General features: G+C 37.7%; 1 protein-coding gene across 2 annotated transcripts; it reads left to right on the forward strand.

Annotated features, from left to right (window-relative positions):
- The first annotated feature begins 1,396 nt into the window (after positions 1 to 1,396).
- Positions 1,397 to 10,061, forward strand: LOC110686395 (F-box/FBD/LRR-repeat protein At1g13570-like). Of its 2 annotated transcripts, none has more exons than XM_021863004.1 (5): positions 1,397 to 1,773; positions 2,753 to 2,888; positions 7,808 to 8,647; positions 8,876 to 9,031; positions 9,294 to 10,061. In XM_021863004.1, exons 2-5 carry the CDS (start codon positions 2,886 to 2,888, stop codon positions 9,576 to 9,578), a joined length of 1,284 nt encoding a protein of 427 aa, XP_021718696.1. In that variant the 5' UTR covers positions 1,397 to 1,773; positions 2,753 to 2,885; the 3' UTR covers positions 9,579 to 10,061. The 2 variants fall into 2 exon arrangements, with proteins under 2 accessions (XP_021718696.1, XP_021718694.1); XM_021863002.1 differs by having other exon boundaries at positions 1,398 to 1,773; positions 2,799 to 2,888.
- Positions 10,062 to 20,594: the final 10,533 nt, after the last annotated feature.

Raw genomic sequence — 20,594 nt, forward strand, 5'->3', positions numbered from 1 at the left:
AAATACATTTAACTTCTAGCATCCCATTGCCTAATCAAACATCATATAAGATGGAGTGGCAAAAAAAAAAAAACGTGTTTGAGTCATTGCTTTAAATCCCTCATATTATAGCTTAATCGTGCCTCGTCAAACATCAAAACAGATGGAGTGACATCACATAAGCTGCATGCCCCCCAGAGTAGATTCTTCACATACTCATCATAGGGTTTTTTTTTTTCTAATTATTAATTCTACTTAAAGAACAATATAGAACAATAAAATTGTAGCAACTGGAACCTTCTCATTGTCAAATGCAGTGTCTCTAAATTATACTGCATCGATTTATACGACAAAATGAACCGCCTCAATTTAATTACAAAATAAAACTAGGATCATTACTCCTTTTAAATTAGAAATAACATACACATTACATATAATACTCCACCTTACAATAACCATACACTAACAAATAAACACATATACCAAGTTCACAGCATTAAACAAACATAGTACAACCACATAAATACATACTACTCCACCGTGATAAGTAACTTAATAGCCAAAAAAATATAAAATTTTAGGATAATTAAAAGATTTAGACTAAGAAGACACAAATAATAGCTTATCTGAATTTTTTCGGGTGAGAGAAATACAGAGGACATAGAAGTCGAAGCATTTCACCTCCAATTTCAGGTGAGTGGCCGGTCAAGTTATTCTCTGGTCCTTAGGTCTCAACACCATCACAATTGACCTCTATAGCAGAAGTACCAAAGTTGATATCCCTTTTTAAACCCCTATATCTATTCACCCCCAGCCTTCTAGAAGGGATAGAATTGCTGCCCCCTTTGGTAAAGCTTGGTGGTCGGGCAGAGTGCATGCACAGTGGTGTCTTCGACACCTGAAGCAAGCTTGGAGGTGGCGACCTAGTCTCGGTGGCCGCAGGGGTGTTGGGGATAAATTCCTCTTCGTCATCATTGGAGTTGTTTAAGGTAGGGGTATGATTTAAAAAAAGATTTTGCTTCAAGAATTCATAATCCTCGTCATTTAATTTCGAATCAAACCCACCCTTACCATTGAAGCTCATTTCTAATCAGATCTAAAACTTCAACACCACAAAATAATCAAAATTTGTGTTGAAATTAGTTATAGTAAACGAATTGCCCAAAAAACATTCGTAAGAATTGTTGATGGAAAAATCAAAATGAAAAATCAAACCTTTGCTAAAAATGAAAATCGAAATAAAAACCTAGATGAAGTACCAAGCTGGATCTCAGTGTTCCTAAATCGTAGATTTAGGTTTTGAGGGATTTCAATTTTATAAAATGTTTGACTACAACAAGATATCTTAGGAGATGGGAGTGAAATTAATAGGAGAGGAAGTATCCGGAAAATAAAATAAATGGAGAGGAGAGAGAAGAAGGTTGGGTTGTACTGTATGAAGAAGAGAGATGACGATGGAAGAGAGAGAAGCCATGCGCAATTGAGGAGAGAGAATGGGTGTTAGTGAGTAAAAAGAGATTAGAAAAGTAAAATAAAGGCTGATGTAGACTGGTTAAGAAGATGAGACCATGATCCAAAATAAATAGTGCAAAAAATAAGGGACTACTACCACTTTTGGCAAATGGGGCAAAAATAAAGGAATGGAGGGAGTATTTATTTTTCCTTTTGAACCTTTCACGATTACGCTGCACCCCCTTCGGCCCTTCACCCTTTCTATCTCTCTCCTTCATTGAAGCTTACTTTGAATTCTCCATAGAAATGCCTACTGATCTATCTCTCCTGAAGTAACTTTGAGTAAGATATCTTTGTTTTTTTCTTTTTCAATTCCTTTGTTGTTTAACCATTGAATATCCATTTCTCAATCTAGTGTTAATCATTGATTTAATCATCAGTATAATCAATTTAGGCTTTTGGGGTTCTTCAAAGATGAAATATTACACATTTTTGGTTAAAATTACTGAAATCATGTTAGATTATAAAGAGCAATTTCGTTGCTAGAATTTTGCTATTCATAATGTGATTTTTCGAGCCTGCATTGATATTGGTAATGTTTTTGGAGTCAAATTTGGTTTCGATGTTTACAAGCTTTTGTTTATGCCACCCTTTAATGTAATCTGATGACAAAATTATGTAAATGTACCTTTTTTTCTTCTTCTCCCTGGTTCTGGGGTGGCTGCCCCGCCAGCCCTGGCTCAGGGATATTTCTAGTTGTTCTTAATTCTTTCATCAATTTGAAAGAGGTTTGGCTCGAATCTGGGGTTCAATTTCACGCTATCATTAATTTATTTGTCAGTTTAATCAATTTAGGGATCTTCTAATGTGGATTATTGAACTATTGGCTATGTTAACTGAAGTTATGAAATCTTATAATGAACGTTTTTGTTGCTTGAAATTTTGCTATGTGCAATGTTCATTGATTTTCTTGAATGATAAGAGTTTTTGTGATCTTTTGAGCCTTGTGTGATAATTGATTTGAATCTAGTTGCTAATGTGTTGCAATTTTCGATCCTAGTTGAGCCTATTAACGAAGCTGAAATTTTTTTAGTCTATTTCAGCTTGAGCTTTGTGTTAGCCAGAGAATCCCTCACTAGAGTAATTACGGTTTTTGATGCTTTACTTGTCCAATAGTCTTGTAATGAATGCATAAGTGTTGTTTTAAATTTGAAAAATACTTTTTAATTTTGTTTGAGCTCTATTGGTTTCATGTTTAAAGGTTCAATTTATGTTATTGTAGCAGCTATTCTCAGCTTTCTGCGCCTATTTCTTCTTTCAGAATAGAACTGCTGTATTTACTTCACTTTATGTCCATGCTGCTGTAGAATTTGGAATCGATAAGCATTGAAATGGAAAAGGGATCACCAAGCTTGCTTAGAATATTTCATTAGGCGATTGCTTATTGCAACACTATGGTAAACTTGAGCTTTTTTTCTAATTAGTGTCAGCATGCATTTTTTAATTATGTTGTTTTTATTGAATTGCTTCCCTTAAATGAAGATTTATGTCTTTTGTTATGCTTCCCCATCTTCCTTGAAAATTTTACTATGTATGTGCAAATCTGTAGTTGAAAGAATAAAAAACGAATTATGGATTATATACCAAAGAATTGCCAATAAATGAAGCGTAGTAGCTGATTTGACTAACAGGGTTCTTTGTCTTATCTTTTAAGTATCATAAAGTTCTTTTGTTTATTTGTTACTAGAACCCTTTAGGAATTCTTTTAGTTCAATATTAGGGTTCTCAAATATCTAAAGGGTAAATCTATTTACGCCATGTCATATTTGAGTATTGTGGTTGTGAGCTAGTGATCATTGTTAGGCCCGCTCTCTTCACCTTATTAATATAAGTTCAATAAAAATCAGTATCTTATTGAACATATATATTAGAAAATCAGTAAAGATAAGTTGTACTTCATTAGTAAAAACAATTCAAGTTCAGTAAAAAACAACTTAATATCAACATCCACTTCAGCAAAAAAATTTCAGTTTAGCAAATATAAGGTGAAGAGAACAAGGTCTTAATGTTAATTAATCACTGATAATTTGTATATAATATAAATTCTAATAAAGCTGATGGTTACATGATAGCAAATTAAAGACTAGGGATCTTAATTTGTTGTGATATATGGTGAGACTCGTGGGAACCGATTAGTTCCTTGCCTAGCTAGCTACTAAGAGCAACTATAGAACGTGCAATTTTGTAATTAAATTTGTGGAAATCATGCATTAGTGAGTCATTATGGGTTGCTTTAAGGGGCTACCATTAAACAATTTGCATCACTTGTAAATAAACATGAAAATGGAGCTATTGTGTACTCCTTCGGACCTTTTGTCGGATAACAGATGTGTTGCTCTCCATTTTTGGCAATATCGTTTATTAGGGAATAACGAAATATAATACGTTCTAGGTTAAGAACAAGGGTTAGTTACTCGTTGTGAAACAGTGCTCTATGACATTTGCCTCTTTTTTTTTTTTTAATATTATTATTATTATAATATTATTATTTCTTCCGTTCCCCTAATATTTAGGAAATCTAACAAATATTGCAACATTGTCATATTTTCACATGTTTCTCTCTCTCTCCTCATCTTAAATTCTGTGTCTTTCCCTTGTTGCAATATTAGTAGAACGCAGGATGTATTATTTTTATGATAATTCTAAATTAGTGAGAGACATTTTTTTAGATGATTCACCACTTTGTTAATGCCAAATTGTGTGAGAACAGTGTTCTTACACAGATTTTTCATTGCCATTTTAAGTGGTCTACTCTTTAGCAATCATATGAACATGGAGCTCAAATAGGAAATAATAAGGATGGATCCATTGTATCCACATCATTTGGTAATAAAGATGAGTATACTAAAAGAAAAGAACAAATTCATATCTAAAAAGTCCGGTTTGAGGGGTCTTGTAGATGCGGGTCAAGATACACAACTCATGGTTATCTGTTTGGTTTAAGACTAAACTGAAAGATAGCAAACCATTCAACCATTTTCTTCATGAACTCATCTCTTGGTTATTATTCAACGACTCCCTTGAAGGGTTATTTGACTAACATAAAGCCTAGAAGTAATAAAACTCTTAATATAGTAAGACATCCATAAAATAAACTACCTTATTAATCTTTAATTTGTGGAACAAATCAGACGTATCTCATTATTTAAAAAAAAAAAAAACAAGAAGCTTGGCTATCTCATTAAAACAATGCACTAAATAATGCTTTGCTTTCAAGCCCACTTCGTGTTATCAAATGCTCTTCTTTTCTCACCAAATTGATAAGTTGACTTGTCGTATATGAGTTATATTACAAAGCAAAATCAAATTAGCTTCATTAAATGCCATGCATCGAATCATGTGGTCCAGATTGTGACTGGCATGATCATGATTTCATGATTAAATTCAATCTCTGATGTGAAAAACATGCTGGACATGATCTCCCAAAGGAACAAACTGATCATTTATTTAATATGAATACATCACTATGTTTTCAAAGCCCCAACAAGATTCCATCTGAGATAATCAACAACAGCAGCATCAAAGCCTTAATCCCAAATGAAATATGACATCATCATCAATCATAAGAAATGTTGTAGCTTCATAATTAGTGTTATAGCGTGTTGCTATATAAAATAAAGTAGCATCGAAATCCTTATATGGTTGTCAAAACATAAAATAAAAAACGTGTTGCTACTGTAGCATTGAAATCCTTATATAAAATAAAACCAGTCTAGTATGGTAATTGCTACCATCAATGTAAACTACCTGTTGTGAACTGACATAGCTTTGACATATTTAATGGTGTTGATTTAATGGGAAAAGAAGGTGATTATGATGAATAAACTGGAAATATGAACAAGTAACCGATAAACACAAGCATTCAAGAGGCTGTACTCTCCCAAAATACAAAATAAACCTAAATGATAACTCCAGTCAACATTCATCATAATGATCTCGTCCTAAACTTTTATTTTATAGAGCAAAACTCACTACTTGCTTTCTTTCCAAGCTAACCCGAACACAACTTATTATGCCCTTCTCCATAGGTCAGTTCATTACTATAACATAAATTCATTGTTATAATAGAGTAACTAATGTGATAATATTGAGTCTCTTATTCTATTACTAAGAGCCGTATTATCTTTGCCTTAAAAAGTAATATTCAGTAAAACTTTGTTCAAATTGTTAAAAATATGTTTCAACTAGTAATAATAATCTGATTAATAAAGTAAACATTTGTTTTAATTATTTAAATTTAGTAAATTCAAAGAACAAGTATAACTGTTAATCAATAAAAGCAAGTTCTAATCAATAAAAATCAGTTTTAACAAGTAAAAACAAGATTTATTTAGTAAAAATAATTTATTGTTTAGTGAAATACTTTAAATCAGTAAGATGAGGTGAAGATAACAAAGGTGTAAGATTTTTAATTTGAGATGATCATGCTTAAATTATTGGGGTTACATATACGTATTTGCTGCCAAGTGGATGCTTAATCTTCTAATTTTGTTTAGTGCTGAGTTGATTCCTAGGACTACCCTTTGTCAACAGCTAAGGACCTATCTCTTCCTTTGGTATCATATGCATCTCTGATGGACAAATTATCTTTGTTTAAGGTTTCTAGTCACTGCTTATCACTTCATGTCCTTGAAGTCTTTTTGTCATCTAAGAAACGGCAATGGGTATGGTCATTTTCCAAATCTGTAAGCTTTAAATAATAAGCATGCAGTCTTTTGGTCTGAAAAACGTCCCATACTTATCCAGTTGACTATACCATTCCTACGCTGATTAGGAGGGACAAATTAGCTGGAAAGTTGCTCTTATTGCAAATAACCATGGTGAATCTATGAGTTTGAAGCAAAGTAAATCTCTTCATCTGTGTCCACGTCCGATCCTTGGAGCTTCCATTAATACTAACCGAATTATGCTTACAAATAAATTAGGAGAACCTGTTGCAGTTCATGCCAAAGTAATGGGGACTTGTAATCCATGTATTTGGTTTATCTGCATATATGTGTATCCAAGCAAAATAAGTTAATTTTGTTACCCAACCTCCTGCACAGAACCCCTACCATTAAACCCAAAATTTGCTTACAAAGAAATGCCAATGTTCAATTTTATATTGAGTGAGATTATAATTTAAAATGCAAACTGGATTAAATTACAAAATAACTTGCTAATGAATGTGCTTTGAATGTTTGTTTCTTGAACTCTTTTTTTAACTGAATCTTTACCTTCTAAGTCACATTCCTGTAGTTTCCTTGCAATTGATATCTGTAAAAATCCTTTGAAAATATATCAATTATAGGAGCAATCATTGTCCTTTATGTACAAGTGCTATTGTGAGTTGGGGGAGGGGGGAGGGGGACCTACATCCGATCCTTGTCAAGTACTAACTTTATATACTGTGCATGCATCGGTTTTATCTTTAACCACCAAACTTACCAATTTGTCATACAAATGGGAAGTGCACAACGGTGTTTACTTGTAGTGCCATCTTGTTATCGTACCTTTGATCATCATAAGCTTTCTTCTAGTATCATACAATACAGTCCTCCAAGTAACCTCCTGCTCCTCACATGCGCAGGGACCCTTCTGTATTAGACATATCATCAGTTTAAGAGGTTCATGTGACACATGAAGCAACAGAAATAGACTTGCCAAAAGTTACTATACCAGAGAAACCACTTATTTCCCATAAAAGTATGGGCTTTAACTTTTTTTTTTTTTTTTCATTCACATGAAATACAAAATTATTACCTAGAAGCTGATTTAAATTCGACCTGGCTTGAATGTATAAGCTGGCTTAATTTTAGACGAGTTGACCCCAGTTTTCAAATGCAAACATCTAACGCTAGTTCTTGTATAGGATCATTAGTATGTTGGTTGTATCTTATAGAGCAGTATTTATACTTCTTTTGTAATTAAATAGTTATGTAAGATCATGATATGAAAATTTCACCAAAGAATCTACCATTGTCGTGGATAAGATCATGAGTTCATGATAACCCCTGGTACGGATATCCTTGCGAAGTTGCTTTAACACAGTTTGGCACTAGAGCCAATCATTCTACCTAGTACAACAGATTTTGGTTTACATGCATTTGATTACACAGCATTTAATGCCTGAGGGGAACTACACTTGCAAATGAATAGATTAAACATTTGGTAGCTCAGTTGTCAGGTTGTGCTTTTTATTGTAATATTCTATGTTTGTGCTAAAGAATGGATCATATCTCTAGTCTATGTATTACTGTATACTGCTATAAAAAAAATATCTGCTTGATTGTGTATTTATTGGGCGTTTTCATGAGTATTGCTTCAACTATATCAGAGAAGAAGACTACCGCCCAAGGCGCTGTGCAACATGCAGAATCAATCAGATAGACTAAGCAACTTACCAAGCCATATTGTTGATGGGATTCTGTCTTGGTTGTCCATTAGAGATGCAGTTAGGACTAGTATTTTATCGAGCAATTGGAGGTACAAATGGGCTAGTCTACCAAATCTCATATTTGACAAGGACTGCTGCCCATCTAATGATCAAGCTATAGCCAAGAGCAAACTTATCAATATCATTGATCAAGTTTTGGTACTTCACACTGGCATAATACAGAAGTTCAAGCTATCCCATAAAGATCTTCAAGCTGTCGCTGATATTGACCGATGGATTCTATATGTATCTAGAAGCCCTATTGAAGATTTTGTACTTGAAATTTGGAAGGGTCAGAGGTACAAAATGCCTTCTTCTTTGTATTCTTGTGAGCACTTGCTTCATCTGGAGCTGTTCAACTGTTTGTTAAACCCACCACCAGTTTTCAAAGGTTTTCCAAACTTAAGGAGCCTTGATCTTCAGCATATTACCATGACAGAAGACGCGTTCAAGAATCTGATTGCGTGGTGTCCCTCACTAGAGAGGTTGACATTGATGAACTTTGAAGGTTTCTTCAATCTCAAGATTAATGCTCCTAATCTTCAGTTCTTTGACATTGGAGGTAATTTTGAAGATGTTACTTTTGAGAATACCAACATGCTGTCTATAATTTCAATTGGTTTATATATCAATGTTGAAACTGAATTTAATGGAAGACAAAACCATCCAAGCAACATGTTGAATTTTTTTGCCTGCCTTCCTCATATACAGAGGCTTGAGGTCCAAAGTTACTTCTTAAAGGTATGTTAGTCTCATTACTGCACCCCCCACCCCCCAAAAAAAAATAATAAAATAAAAATAAATCATGTTTCAATTAGATACATGAAAGTTTTTGACATGGAATCTTATTTTGTATTACAAGCTTACAACACCTCTCAGTTTTTAACTTAATCTTTTGAATCTTACTATTTATATGTGTAACTACCTGTTGCAAAAATTTAACTGTTCTGTGGCTTTGAGATTTTACAGTATCTAGCTCATGGCAATGTGCCAAGTAGACTACCAGTTCCATGTCTTGATCTGTACTATCTCTCCATCCGTATCAACTACTATGATATCAAGGAAAATAAGGCAGCTTTTTGTCTGTTTAAAAGCTCTCCAAATTTGTCTGAACTTGAGATGCTGGTAAGTACCTGACTTTGATTTTAAACACACCCCTCTCCCCCAAAAGAAGATAGAAATCTGGAGGAACATTTATGTATCATGCACAAGTAGCAAGAAGATCTCTTATTGGTTATTAACCTCGATATATAGGATTGGTTTATATGAATTAATTAAATTACACTTTTTAGGGTTTTAAATATGCTCAAGACTTGTGTCTTCAGAGCTACTTTGTGATCAGGATTTTGTTTGAGATTGAACCATGGTATGTTTTGACTATTTGTAGGCTAGGTATGAGGAGGAATCTATTGCAAAAACAGGAACAACCTTTTGGGAGGAGAAACTTCAGGCCGATTGCGTGTTTCACCAGCTTCGAGTAGTTAGAATTATCGATATTTGTGCGACTAAACCAGAGCTAGATTTTGTGAAGTTTCTGCTTGCAAATTCTCCTGTGCTTGAGAAGTTGACTGTTAAACCGAATAGTGCTGATGGAGGACTGGAATTGCTTAAAGAGCTGGTGCGGTATAAGCGAGCTTCTGTACAGGCAGAAGTCATTTATATGGACACCTAGATTGTGATTTGTGAAAGATCTATGTACATACTTTTGTAAATAGATAGTAACTTTCGCTTGAATTTCAAGCATAGAAAGAAAGCAAAAATCTAAGGCCAGCAACAAACTTGTTGACCATGGCATCGTAGCCCCAATGATTGTGGTGCTGACTTGTAGCATGGTTGAAGGAAGTTGCTCTTAAAGTCGGGAACTGTAGCTTTACCCAGCCATGAACATGGCTCAAACGGGTATCAAGGTTGTGGGGATGGGATTTAGTTTTAGCATCAAACTCTCAAACCTGTTGGTGTGGATAGTTGTCGATCAGTCCAGTTTTTTTTAAGCCATAGACATGTTCATACATGATATTATTTGGCATATGTTGTAATCAATTACTATATTATCTAGAGGATCTTCTTTGAAAGAGTATCCAGGGAGAGAAAATGGAAGAAAATCACAAAACATGGATTTTGGTTTTTGTTGATCTAATGGAAATTTAGTCTTCATAATCCACATTTTGAGGGTATTCTCTACTAATCTATCTATCTTGAAAGTTTGTTAAAACGCTGGGGTGTAAAATGCACTTCAGGACATTTCTATATCTAAAAAAAGTAGATGCACTTACATCCTTCCCTTCTCACGTTCTTTTAGATTCTCAATTAATCCTCATCACGCTAGCATTATTTTGTATTATATAGGAAATTTTGACTTTTATCACCTCCAAATAACCACTTATTGGTTTTTACCACCTTCACAAAAAAAAGTTTTATTTTACCACCACATAAAAAATAAAAGTTGGCTTTTACCACCAATCACTCCTATCTAACGGATTCCGTCCATAAATCCGTTAATGACTACCATGTACACGTGTCACCATATTATTGGGTGTAAAAAAAGAAAAATAAATTAATAAAATCAAAACCATTCAAGCCGGCCACCACCGCCGGCACCCCTTCCCCAGCCCCCACCGCCGGACCGGCTCCTAAGTGCCCACACAGCCGGTCTGTTTTCGGCAGCTCCTTTTCTCCTCTGTTTCCGACGACCTCTCTTCCTCCCTTTCCCTTCCCTTTTTATGACCACCCCTTTCTGGCAGCCTCCATCCTCTCCCATTTCGACAACCCCGCCTCCCCCTTCTTCTTCCGACCACCTCCCACCGAATTCCGACCCCAGCTCTGTTGGGTTTCGTAGTGACCCGTCACTACGTGGAAGGAAACCCACCAAGACCCGCCCCTTAATTAAAGCAATTAAACAAGCATAATAAACTTAATCAAACAAGATTAAGGACAAGAATTATACCTTTGACGTGTGCTTCGTTCCCAAAGAGCTCTTACTTCAAAATCCCGAAAAGACGAGATCTCCGACGGATCGTACCCTCGACCCGACCCGAGCGTCCTAAGTCTTGAAGGTTAGTCAAGACCCGGACAAAATAACTATGAGTTTTACGAATCAAAGGTTTACTATTTTCTAGAGTTGCCTTTTTAATTCCACTCAAGGTTGTTTCAAATCCCAATACCAAGCTTGGTATTTATAGGGAAATGATCCCTTGATCTTTCATCCTCCACCAATGTGGGAGAATGAATTTTGCTAATTAATTTATTTCTAAAATAAATTATTAAACAAAACTAATAATAATGCAACAAGTGTCAAATAGAGAGAGAAGGTTAGGTGAGGACCATGATCCTTGGGGGGGGGACCATTGCCTTGATCCCCAAGGCATGCTCTAAGCCAATTGGTCCCCACTCCCTCAAACCGCCACATACAAGGGGCATGCTGGGCTGCTGCCAGCTAGCACGCCAGCTAGCATGGCGCTGGCCAGCCCAGCCAGCTAGCATGGTGCTGCCCAGCAGCCTCGCATGCCTGGTGCCAGGCCATGCTAGGCGCTGGTGCTGGCCAGTGCTAGGCGTTGGTGCTGCTGGCAGCCTAGCACTGCCTATCGCACCATGCACACTCTCTCTCGCATCGCATCGCTAGCACAACCTGTGCTAGCTGGGCATTGCTGGCGCTGGCCTCGCATGCTACGCACTGGCTGGTCGCACATGCATCACGCACCAGCCATGCGCCACGCACCACGCACATACTCGCGTCCCTCGCTGCACCTCACGCATTGCCAGCCCACACGCATCAATGCGCCTGTGGTGCGAGGCTGCTTGTGCGAGGCCTAGCATCAAGCTGGCGCGCAGCCTCTTGCATGTGCTGCGATGCTTGGTGCTGCCATGCGAAGGCTAGCACACAAGCATACGCACATGGCGCGCCACTGCCAGGCAGCCAACCATGCCAGCACTTGGTGCTTGCGATGGTGCTGCCAAGCCAGGCACGCACGCACGCAGCACCTAGTGCTTGCCATGGTGCGCCTGGTGCGGCTATTGCCTGCGATAGGCGCCATATGCACCCAGGCACCACGCTAGCATGCTTGCTAGCTGCTATGGGCTGCCTGGTGCCTGTGTGGCTTGCGATAGCTGCCATGCGCACCCAGGCACCCATGCTAGCATGTTGCTAGCTTGCGATGGGCTGCCAGGGCGCGCCTAGGCTGCGATGGTGCCTAGCACACCATGGTGCGCCTAGGCATGCTATGAGCTAGCCTAGCCTAGCTACGGCTACGCTCATACTTGTTGCTTGTGATTTTGCGACGCTCGGTATCGACGCCCTAGGCTCGATTTCCGACGTCTGTATTCGTAAAACTCTGTCGACTCATTAAATCCTTTCGGATTAATTCGACGTCTCGGATCGGAGATTCGATTGGGTTCGACCCGAAGGGTTCAGTTAAGATTAAGCTGTAATATCAATTGTACCCTGATATTACTGATCGGAAGCGGCCTCCACCTAGGCATTACGATCACTTGACCTTACTGAAGAATTAGCTCTGTAATAATTCTGAACCCTTTATCGGAATAATATACTTGTTGGAAGGACACCATTCCTTTCAATCTCCCACTTGTCCTTCCGGACAAGTGTGCATATTGTGTATAGCTCATTTCCTTTGTCACTTAATGTTTCTTCGTGAACTATAAGGTAAGATTCTTTGTCATCCTTATTACGTTCAGAAGTGTTTCTCGATCTCCGAGTTTGACTGTCAATAAGCAAATGATTTCTAAAATCCATCTGAGCATGGCCATGCATTTTCACAGTCTCACTCTTCGAGCGGCCTTTTAAACAACAAAACATTTTCCCTATTGTTAGTAGGGGGACAATCCCAGTCTTGTATTGTAAGTTCTTCTTACTAAGAGGACATAGACTCCCGAGTGTTCCCGTTATGATCCCCAGTTACGGCAGACGTTTGGAAACATCAAAGAGCCTAGTACTCAAACAAGAAAACGTCACAGTACTCATGGTCGGAGGAAATAAGTTCCGATAATCATAATGAGAAATGTACTTATGACATAATTTTAATATTTCTTAAATTACTCTCATAGGTCTTATCCAGTACAGTTCTAAACTGTACCTGTGCAAATGATTTATGACTGTCACGTCCTCGCAGCACAAGAAACGGTGCTGTAAATCATACTACACACTAATCTATGGCGGTCATCAGTCATCCATCTGTTAGATGACCTCGATTAGGGATACTTTTCGATTTAATACTCAATGTTCACTTAACAGGTGTTTCTTTATCCAAGACATGGTTTTGATACCCTGTTTTGAATATTTCCGTAAATTGAATGGACTCATTATTTAATTCTAAACCACAAAATAGTAATGGAGTGAATGATAATTTTGCACAAAATTAATTACTCCATTAATGAATGGTTTTAGTAAAATGTCTTACATTAAATCAACCCGTTTAATTAAAACACATGTACAGGGAATTTCAAAGCCAGTGTCCAACATGCTTGATTCCCATTGCCTCAACGTGTTCGTTGTGTTTCACTTGAGGCAAAGGTTTAGTCAAAGGATCGGCTACATTATCATCCGTGCCGATCTTACAAATTCTGATTTCACCTTCGGATTTCCATTCCCTTATCATGTGAAATCGCCTTTGCACGTGTTTGACCTTCTGGTGTTCTCTCGGCTCCCTGGCCTGAGCGATAGCTCCATTATTATCACAATAGAGATCTATCGGTCCCTTGATTGAAAGTACAACACCAAGTTCACTGATGAACTTGCGAATCCAAACAGCTTCCTTGGAAGCTTCCGAAGCGGCCAAGTACTCGGCTTCAGTTGTAGAGTCTGCAGTGGTGCTCTTCTTGGCACTCTTCCAGCTAAACGCTCCTCCATTCAGACTGAATATATACCCCGACTGCGACTTGAAGTCGTCTCTGTCAGTCTGGAAGCTAGTGTCGGTGTAACCTTCAACAACCAGTTCTTTGTGGCCTCCATACACCAGGAATTTATCCTTGTTCCTTCTCAGGTACTTAAGGATGTTTTTGGTCGCAGTCCAATGCGCCTCTCCTGGGTTCGATTGGTATCGACTCGTTGTACTCAGGGCATACGATACATCCGGCCTTGTACATATCATGGCATACATGATCGATCCGATTAGCGAAGCATATGGGATCTGATTCATTCTTTCTCGCTCAACAGGTGTCTGTGGACACTGTTTCTTGCTGAGAGTTATGCCATGGGACATGGGTAAATGCCCTCTTTTGGCATTTTCCATGTTGAATCGAGCCAGTACCTTATCAATGTAAGTACTCTGGCTTAATCCAATCATCCTCTTAGATCTATCCCTGTAGATCTTGATGCCCAATATGTACTGTGCCTCTCCTAAGTCCTTCATTGAAAAGCACTTTCCCAACCAGCCCTTTACGGACTCCAACAATTTTGTGCTGTTTCCAATGAGCAGTATGTCATCGACATACAGGACTAGGAATGCAATATCACTCCCACTGACCTTCTTGTACACACAAGACTCATCTGGATTCTTGATAAAACCAAACTTGCTGATGGCTTCATCAAATCGCAGATTCCAACTTCTGCTGGCTTGCTTTAATCCATAAATGGACTTTTTCAACTTGCAAACCTTTCTAGCGTTGCCTGGATCGACAAAACCCTCTGGTTGTGTCATATACACAGTTTCTTCCAAAATCCCATTAGGGAAGGCGGTTTTGACATCCATTTGCCATATTTCGTAATTGTAATATGCAGCAATCGCTAGGATGATCCGGACGGACTTTAGCATTGCAACTGGTGAAAAAGTTTCATCATAGTCAATCCCGTGGACTTGTCTATAGCCTTTTGCCACCAGTCTAGCTTTGTATATCGATACATTTCCATCCTTGTCTGTCTTCACTTTGAAGATCCATTTGCATCCAATGGGTGTATAACCCTCGGGCAAATTCACCAAGTCCCAGACTTGATTTTCAGACATGGAGTCCATCTCGGATTTCATGGCCTCTTGCCATTTTGCAGAGTCGGGGCTCATCACCATCCATAACTAGGATGTCCTGATCATCAGTTAAGACGATACCGAGGTATCTGTCTGGTGAGATCTTTGCCGTTGCGACCTACGTAGGGTAATCGGTTGAGCATTTACATTTTCTGTTTGACTCTAACCAATCTTTTTAGATGCTTCCAAAGTATCTAGATTGTCAGTTTTGTCAGGTTGACATTGTTGCTCGTCCTCTCGAACTTCATCGAGTTCGATTTTCCTCCCACTTGTCATTTTGGAAAGGTGATCCTTTTCCAAAAAGACACCATCACGAGCAACAAACACTTTGTTCTCTGATTTATTGTAGAAGTAATACCCTTTGGTTTCTTTTGGATATCCCACAAAGAAACACTTATCCGATTTGGGGTGAAGTTTGTCTGAAATTAATCGCTTGACATATGCTTCGCATCCCCAAATCTTGAGAAAAGACAACCTGGGAGGTTTCTTAGTCCATAATTCATATGGAGTCTTTTCAACAGCTTTTGACAGAGCTCTATTCAGTGTTAGTGCTGCTGTTTGTAGCGCATGTCCCCAAAACGAGATAGGGAGTTCACTAAGACCCATCATTGACCGAACCATGTCTAACAAGGTCCGATTCCTCCGTTCGGACACTCCGTTCCAGGAGGTGTTAAATCTGAAAGAATGCCACATTCTTTCAAGTGATCGTCAAATTCATGGCTCAAATATTCTCCACCTCGATCCGATCGAAGTGCTTTAATTTTTTTGCCAAGTTGAATTTCAACCTCTTTCTGAAATTTTTTGAACTTTTCAAAGGATTCAGATTTATTCGACATTAAGTAGATATAGCCATATCTACTATAATCGTCGGTGAAGGTGATGAAATATCGGTAACCTTGCCTTGTGGGTGTGCTCATAGGTCCACATACATCCGTGTGTATTAGACCTAATAAGTCACTTGCCCTTTCTCCTAACTTGGAGAATGGCTGTTTTATCATCTTGCCTAATAAGCATCCTTCGCAATTTTCAAACGACTCTAAGTCGAATGAGTCAAGAACACCTTCTTGAAGAAGTTTCTTGATGCGTTTGATGTTAATATGGCCAAGACGAAAATGCCACAAGTAGGTTTGATTCGACTCGATGGTCTTAGCTTAGTGGTATCAACTTTTGTCCAATCATATGTAAAACATGCAATTGAACATAAATTTGTAAGACAAACTTGAAACAACTATTGTCAAAAGTCTTACATTTGAAATTCCTAGGTGTCCAACACCATGGATAATATGTTCAAAGCATGATGAAAACTAGAAATAGTTTAATTACATGTCATAGACAAAATAGTGCATGCAAGCACGACCGAAAAACCATCTTCATCGTCTTTTATCCATGCACCAACACTTGATAAGCTTCTCCCTTGGTCCCTGAAAAGGCAACATTAAGTGAGTCATACTTGGTATCCAATACCTTATGATAAGCTTAATCCACAAGTGTTAAGGAAGATACCTGAGGTGGTCGGAGTGACCCCCTCTTCCTTGATGAGCATGCATTCCCTCTTGTAATGGCCTTGCATGCCACAATGGAAGCATCTCATCTTTGCCTTGACTTTCTTGAACTCCTTCTTCTTAGCTCTCAAGGGTCTTTTGGTCATTCCATAGGCAGTGGCTTGGCTAAGAAGTTGCACCACCTCCTTGAGGGAGCGTGTCTCCTTTCCCGCAGCGATATGCACTCTAAGTACATCATAGCCCGAGTGGAGTGAAGCAAGCAAGATATGCCCCGCCATCTCATCTTCTAATGGAATTCCGAGAAGTTGCATGTGCTTGAAGAGCCTAGTCATACCAAGCACATGAGGTCGGAGGGGCATGCCGGGTCTCAATTTAGCATTGGAGACCTTGGTCCAAAGCCGTCGCCTTTCTTTAGCAAGACATCCAACGTTTGGTGGCTTAATCCTCATGTTTGAAAGTGACCTAGTCAAGTCAAACACGAGTCCATCAAAGTTGCCATTGTCACTCTTGGTGACTCTTACATTGACAACGTCCTCAAGTGCTTTGAGGAACATGTCCGGAAGGTAGGAGGAAAGAGTTTCCTTCCAGCCTTCCGGGAAGGAATTTGCCATGAGTCGTGAGACCCTTTTGCAATTGGAAGACCATTCTTCATGAGCCTCGTCGGTCATGATCCCTTTGGCAAAGAAGCTTGGAATGGGAGTATCAAGAGTATACTCCAAGGAACAATTCCGGAGAGTTCTCCTGAGTTCCTCCTCCCATTCCTTAAAGTTGACCAAGTTTAAGGGAAAGGCCAACTTTTCGGGGAGTTCCGGCACACATGGTTGTTGTTCGAGTTACTTGCAGACATGATTTCTACAATTGAAAGAATTTGAAGTGAAAAACCATTCATACATCAATAAGTTGAAATTTAAAGAGTTCATGCACTTATTCACACTTATTGAACATTTTATCCACGCATTTTAAGATTGTCCCTTATGGGCGAGAATAAAATGATTCCGAGATCCCAAAGATCAAGAAATAGTTAAGCATGCTTTGGCTTGTCTTAACCATTAAATATCTTAAGGTAAGCAATCCAATTGCTAATAGCTCCAAGCTACTCTCGGTTTGATAAAATGTCGCATCTAATGCATTCCTGACATTTTATCTCTTTTGCCACGACATCTAAGGACTCCTTACTGATATCGTTGAGCTTAACCAAGACAACTTGTATACCTAGTATACCTTACGTTCCTAGGGAAGTAGTGATGCCTCGCTTTGGCGTAATCCATCACGTACGCGCATTAGTTCGGTAAGTGTTGTTCTTGGAACGGCAAATTTTAGCTCAATATTCTTAAGGGACCTAGGGTTTCTATGTTTGTTGATTTAAGTGAACTTAACTAATCATCGCAACATCATAGAAATCCTAGACATGCATCTAGCAAACATATATAATAACAATATATATAAGGCATAAAATAGATGCATTTGGCAACTAGCATGACCCCTTGAAATCTTCAATTTCCATGGGTCTTCATCTTGGCTCGTCTTCGTCGAAACTCTGTCTTGAGACTTCTTGGCCAAAATGAAATAAAATAAGCTAGCTCAAACGACTAAGATTAATCTAAAAAGTACAAAAATACTTAACGGTTCGCAGACCGTATTTAGATTTACAAAAATACATAACGGAACGCAGTCCGTATTTTCTATCCTAGTCGGGCCCCACTAGTTGCCATTTTCAAAGAACCTGTTTTGAAAGCAATCTTTATTCACCCGTTCACTATTTGTGAACGGCCCATGCACTTTTACGAAATACATAATTAAACACGCAAAACTAGTGACTAACTTAGGTCGTTAATCCAATTAACGCGCCTAATTAAAACTAGTCAAAGTGGTTTAATCTATTATTTCTAAACGCAAAATGCTAACGCATTTAATTAAGCTCCCACTAAATTCCGCATCCGTACTTAATTAATCCGATTAATTAAGTCGGCATAACCCATAATTTGTCAAAATTTTGCAAAATCGAAAATCGAGGTTTTTTTAGCCTCGTTAAAATAATTAATTAAAATTATTAACACGGGAAAAATCGCAAAATCATAGCTCAACCTTAAGCAAAAAAAGGGCATCATCCTATGATGCTTGGCGCACCATGGCTGCTAAGCAGCCCATGGCCCCTTGCGCCATGGTGCGTGGTGCTGGCAGCTAGCAAGTGCGCCTAGCACAGCCTGCCTAGCTTGCTAGCACCAGCAGCATGCTACGCGTGCTAGCAGCTCGCTGGCACAAGCATCAGGGGGCTGGCTGGCTGGGGCTTGCTGCCTCGCTGCCCAGCAGCCGCACAAGCGTACCAGCAGCCTAAGGCCCCTATGCGCCAGCACACGCACCACACAGAAGCTCCTCCACGCCACACAGCTACGCACCAAGCGATGCACACCCATATGCGCACCACAGGCAGCCTACATGTGGGCTGCTAAGCAGCCCGGCTAGCCTTGGTGACGCTTGCGGTTTTGCATCGTTTTGCGTGCATTTTACTCGGAATTTAATTCCGATTTGTGTGTGACAATAATCAATTCTAAATCAAATTTTAGAATTAATTTTGAGGGAAAAATAAAATAAAACAAATATTAAGTCTAACTTAAACAATTTATTTTATTAGTGCATAAGCCTAAATTTATCCAAAATTTCAATTTTGAACAAAATTAGGTCAAACCTTATGCTTAAAATAAAATGAGCTATGTCCAAAATTGATCTTGCCAATATGCAAATCAATAATGGATTTGACAAAAGGGAGTTGGAAAAAAAATAAATTAACCATCCAATGATAAAATTTTCCAACTTGCATACTTGTGTAAAATACCAAGATTACATCTTCCAATATGAAGATTAATCAAATTTTACTCACAAGTAATTGAACTTGATGGATTTTAATCAACCAAAACATGAAAAATCTAAACTTTGTTCAACATGGAATTTAGGGTTAGGGTTCCAATCATTTAAATCTTTAAAGATTAGAACTTTAACATTATTTGGGAACTTAAAATACAAAATCACAACAAGTTTTCACACTTTATTAAAATTTATTTGCAAAATTTGTGAAGAACAAGTTTATGTGAAAAATTGGTATATCAACTTATGCACTAATAAACACTCCATTATTATGCTCAAGGATATTTTAAAACCAGTAGATTAGTGATGCAAATGTGCATTTAATCTAACCTTGTAATGCTTGCATTAATCAAGGTTTAAAAAGAATTAAAACTTTCGTTGAAAAACTAAAAACCCCAAAAATATTAGTTTGGCATGGAATTCCGACCAACCGAGATGGGATTGATTTCGTTCCCGACTGATTGGAATGGAAGATCGGGGGAGATGAAGAGGAAATGTCAAAAAGGTGGGCCCTACAAACGGATTCATGGACGGAATTTGTTAGTTGGTGGTGAAACCCAATTTTTGGAAATTTTGTTGGTGGTAAAATACAACCTTTTTTTATGGAGATGGTAAAAGTCAATAAGTGGTTTTTTCATGGTGGTAAAAGTCAAAATTTTCTATTATTTATGTTCTTCCTCTTAGTTTCATCCTATTTTATCTCCTTCGAATTCAGACTAAGTCAAAACCTCATCTTTTTTCTCCATTGTCTAAAATTTGTTTTTGAAATCTTGCTTTTTTTTTTTATCAAACTTTGTTGATTTTTTTTTTTTTTTGAATAAAAACTTTGTTGATTGTCATGTGAGAATTTTATTTTATTTTATTTTTTTGGTAAATTCATCAAGCTACTGGTAAGAGTATGATTACTACTTGGTAAAAAATTTATTCATTTTTAATATGATGCTTATATTTACACAACCAAATCACCTAATTTTATGTACCTTGATTTCTCATATCAATGAAACCTAATTTAAGATAAGATTTAAACTATTATTGAACCCTTAATCCCTATATTTATAATTACTTAAACCTTCAATTGGAATTTCAAGCCCCTAATTACATTGTTTCAAGGTAAATAGCTAAATTGATTCAAAAATTCTCAATGCCTAAATTGATTCAAGAGCTTTAAACCCTAAATTTATTTAAGAAACCTAAATCTTAGAATAAAAACCTTGATTCTCCAAATTTGAAAATTTTGAATTCCCCAAATATTTAATATAATCTTAATTCCCATGATAATATACTTGATGTTGAAATTTTACTTACTCAATGAAATCTGAATGTCCTTTTAGTTAAAATTTGTTTTGAATTATA

Source organism: Chenopodium quinoa, unplaced genomic scaffold (assembly GCF_001683475.1).
Source record: "Chenopodium quinoa cultivar QQ74 unplaced genomic scaffold, ASM168347v1, whole genome shotgun sequence".
Lineage (NCBI taxonomy): Eukaryota > Viridiplantae > Streptophyta > Magnoliopsida > Caryophyllales > Amaranthaceae > Chenopodium > Chenopodium quinoa.

What these genes read in the sequence shown, in the direction of transcription:
- LOC110686395 (XM_021863004.1), top strand. An exon ending in TCCAAAGTTACTTCTTAAAG is followed by an intron (nt 8,648 to 8,875) that starts GTATGTTAGTCT and finishes GAGATTTTACAG; the next exon opens with TATCTAGCTCATGGCAATGT. An exon ending in TGTCTGAACTTGAGATGCTG is followed by an intron (nt 9,032 to 9,293) that starts GTAAGTACCTGA and finishes GACTATTTGTAG; the next exon opens with GCTAGGTATGAGGAGGAATC.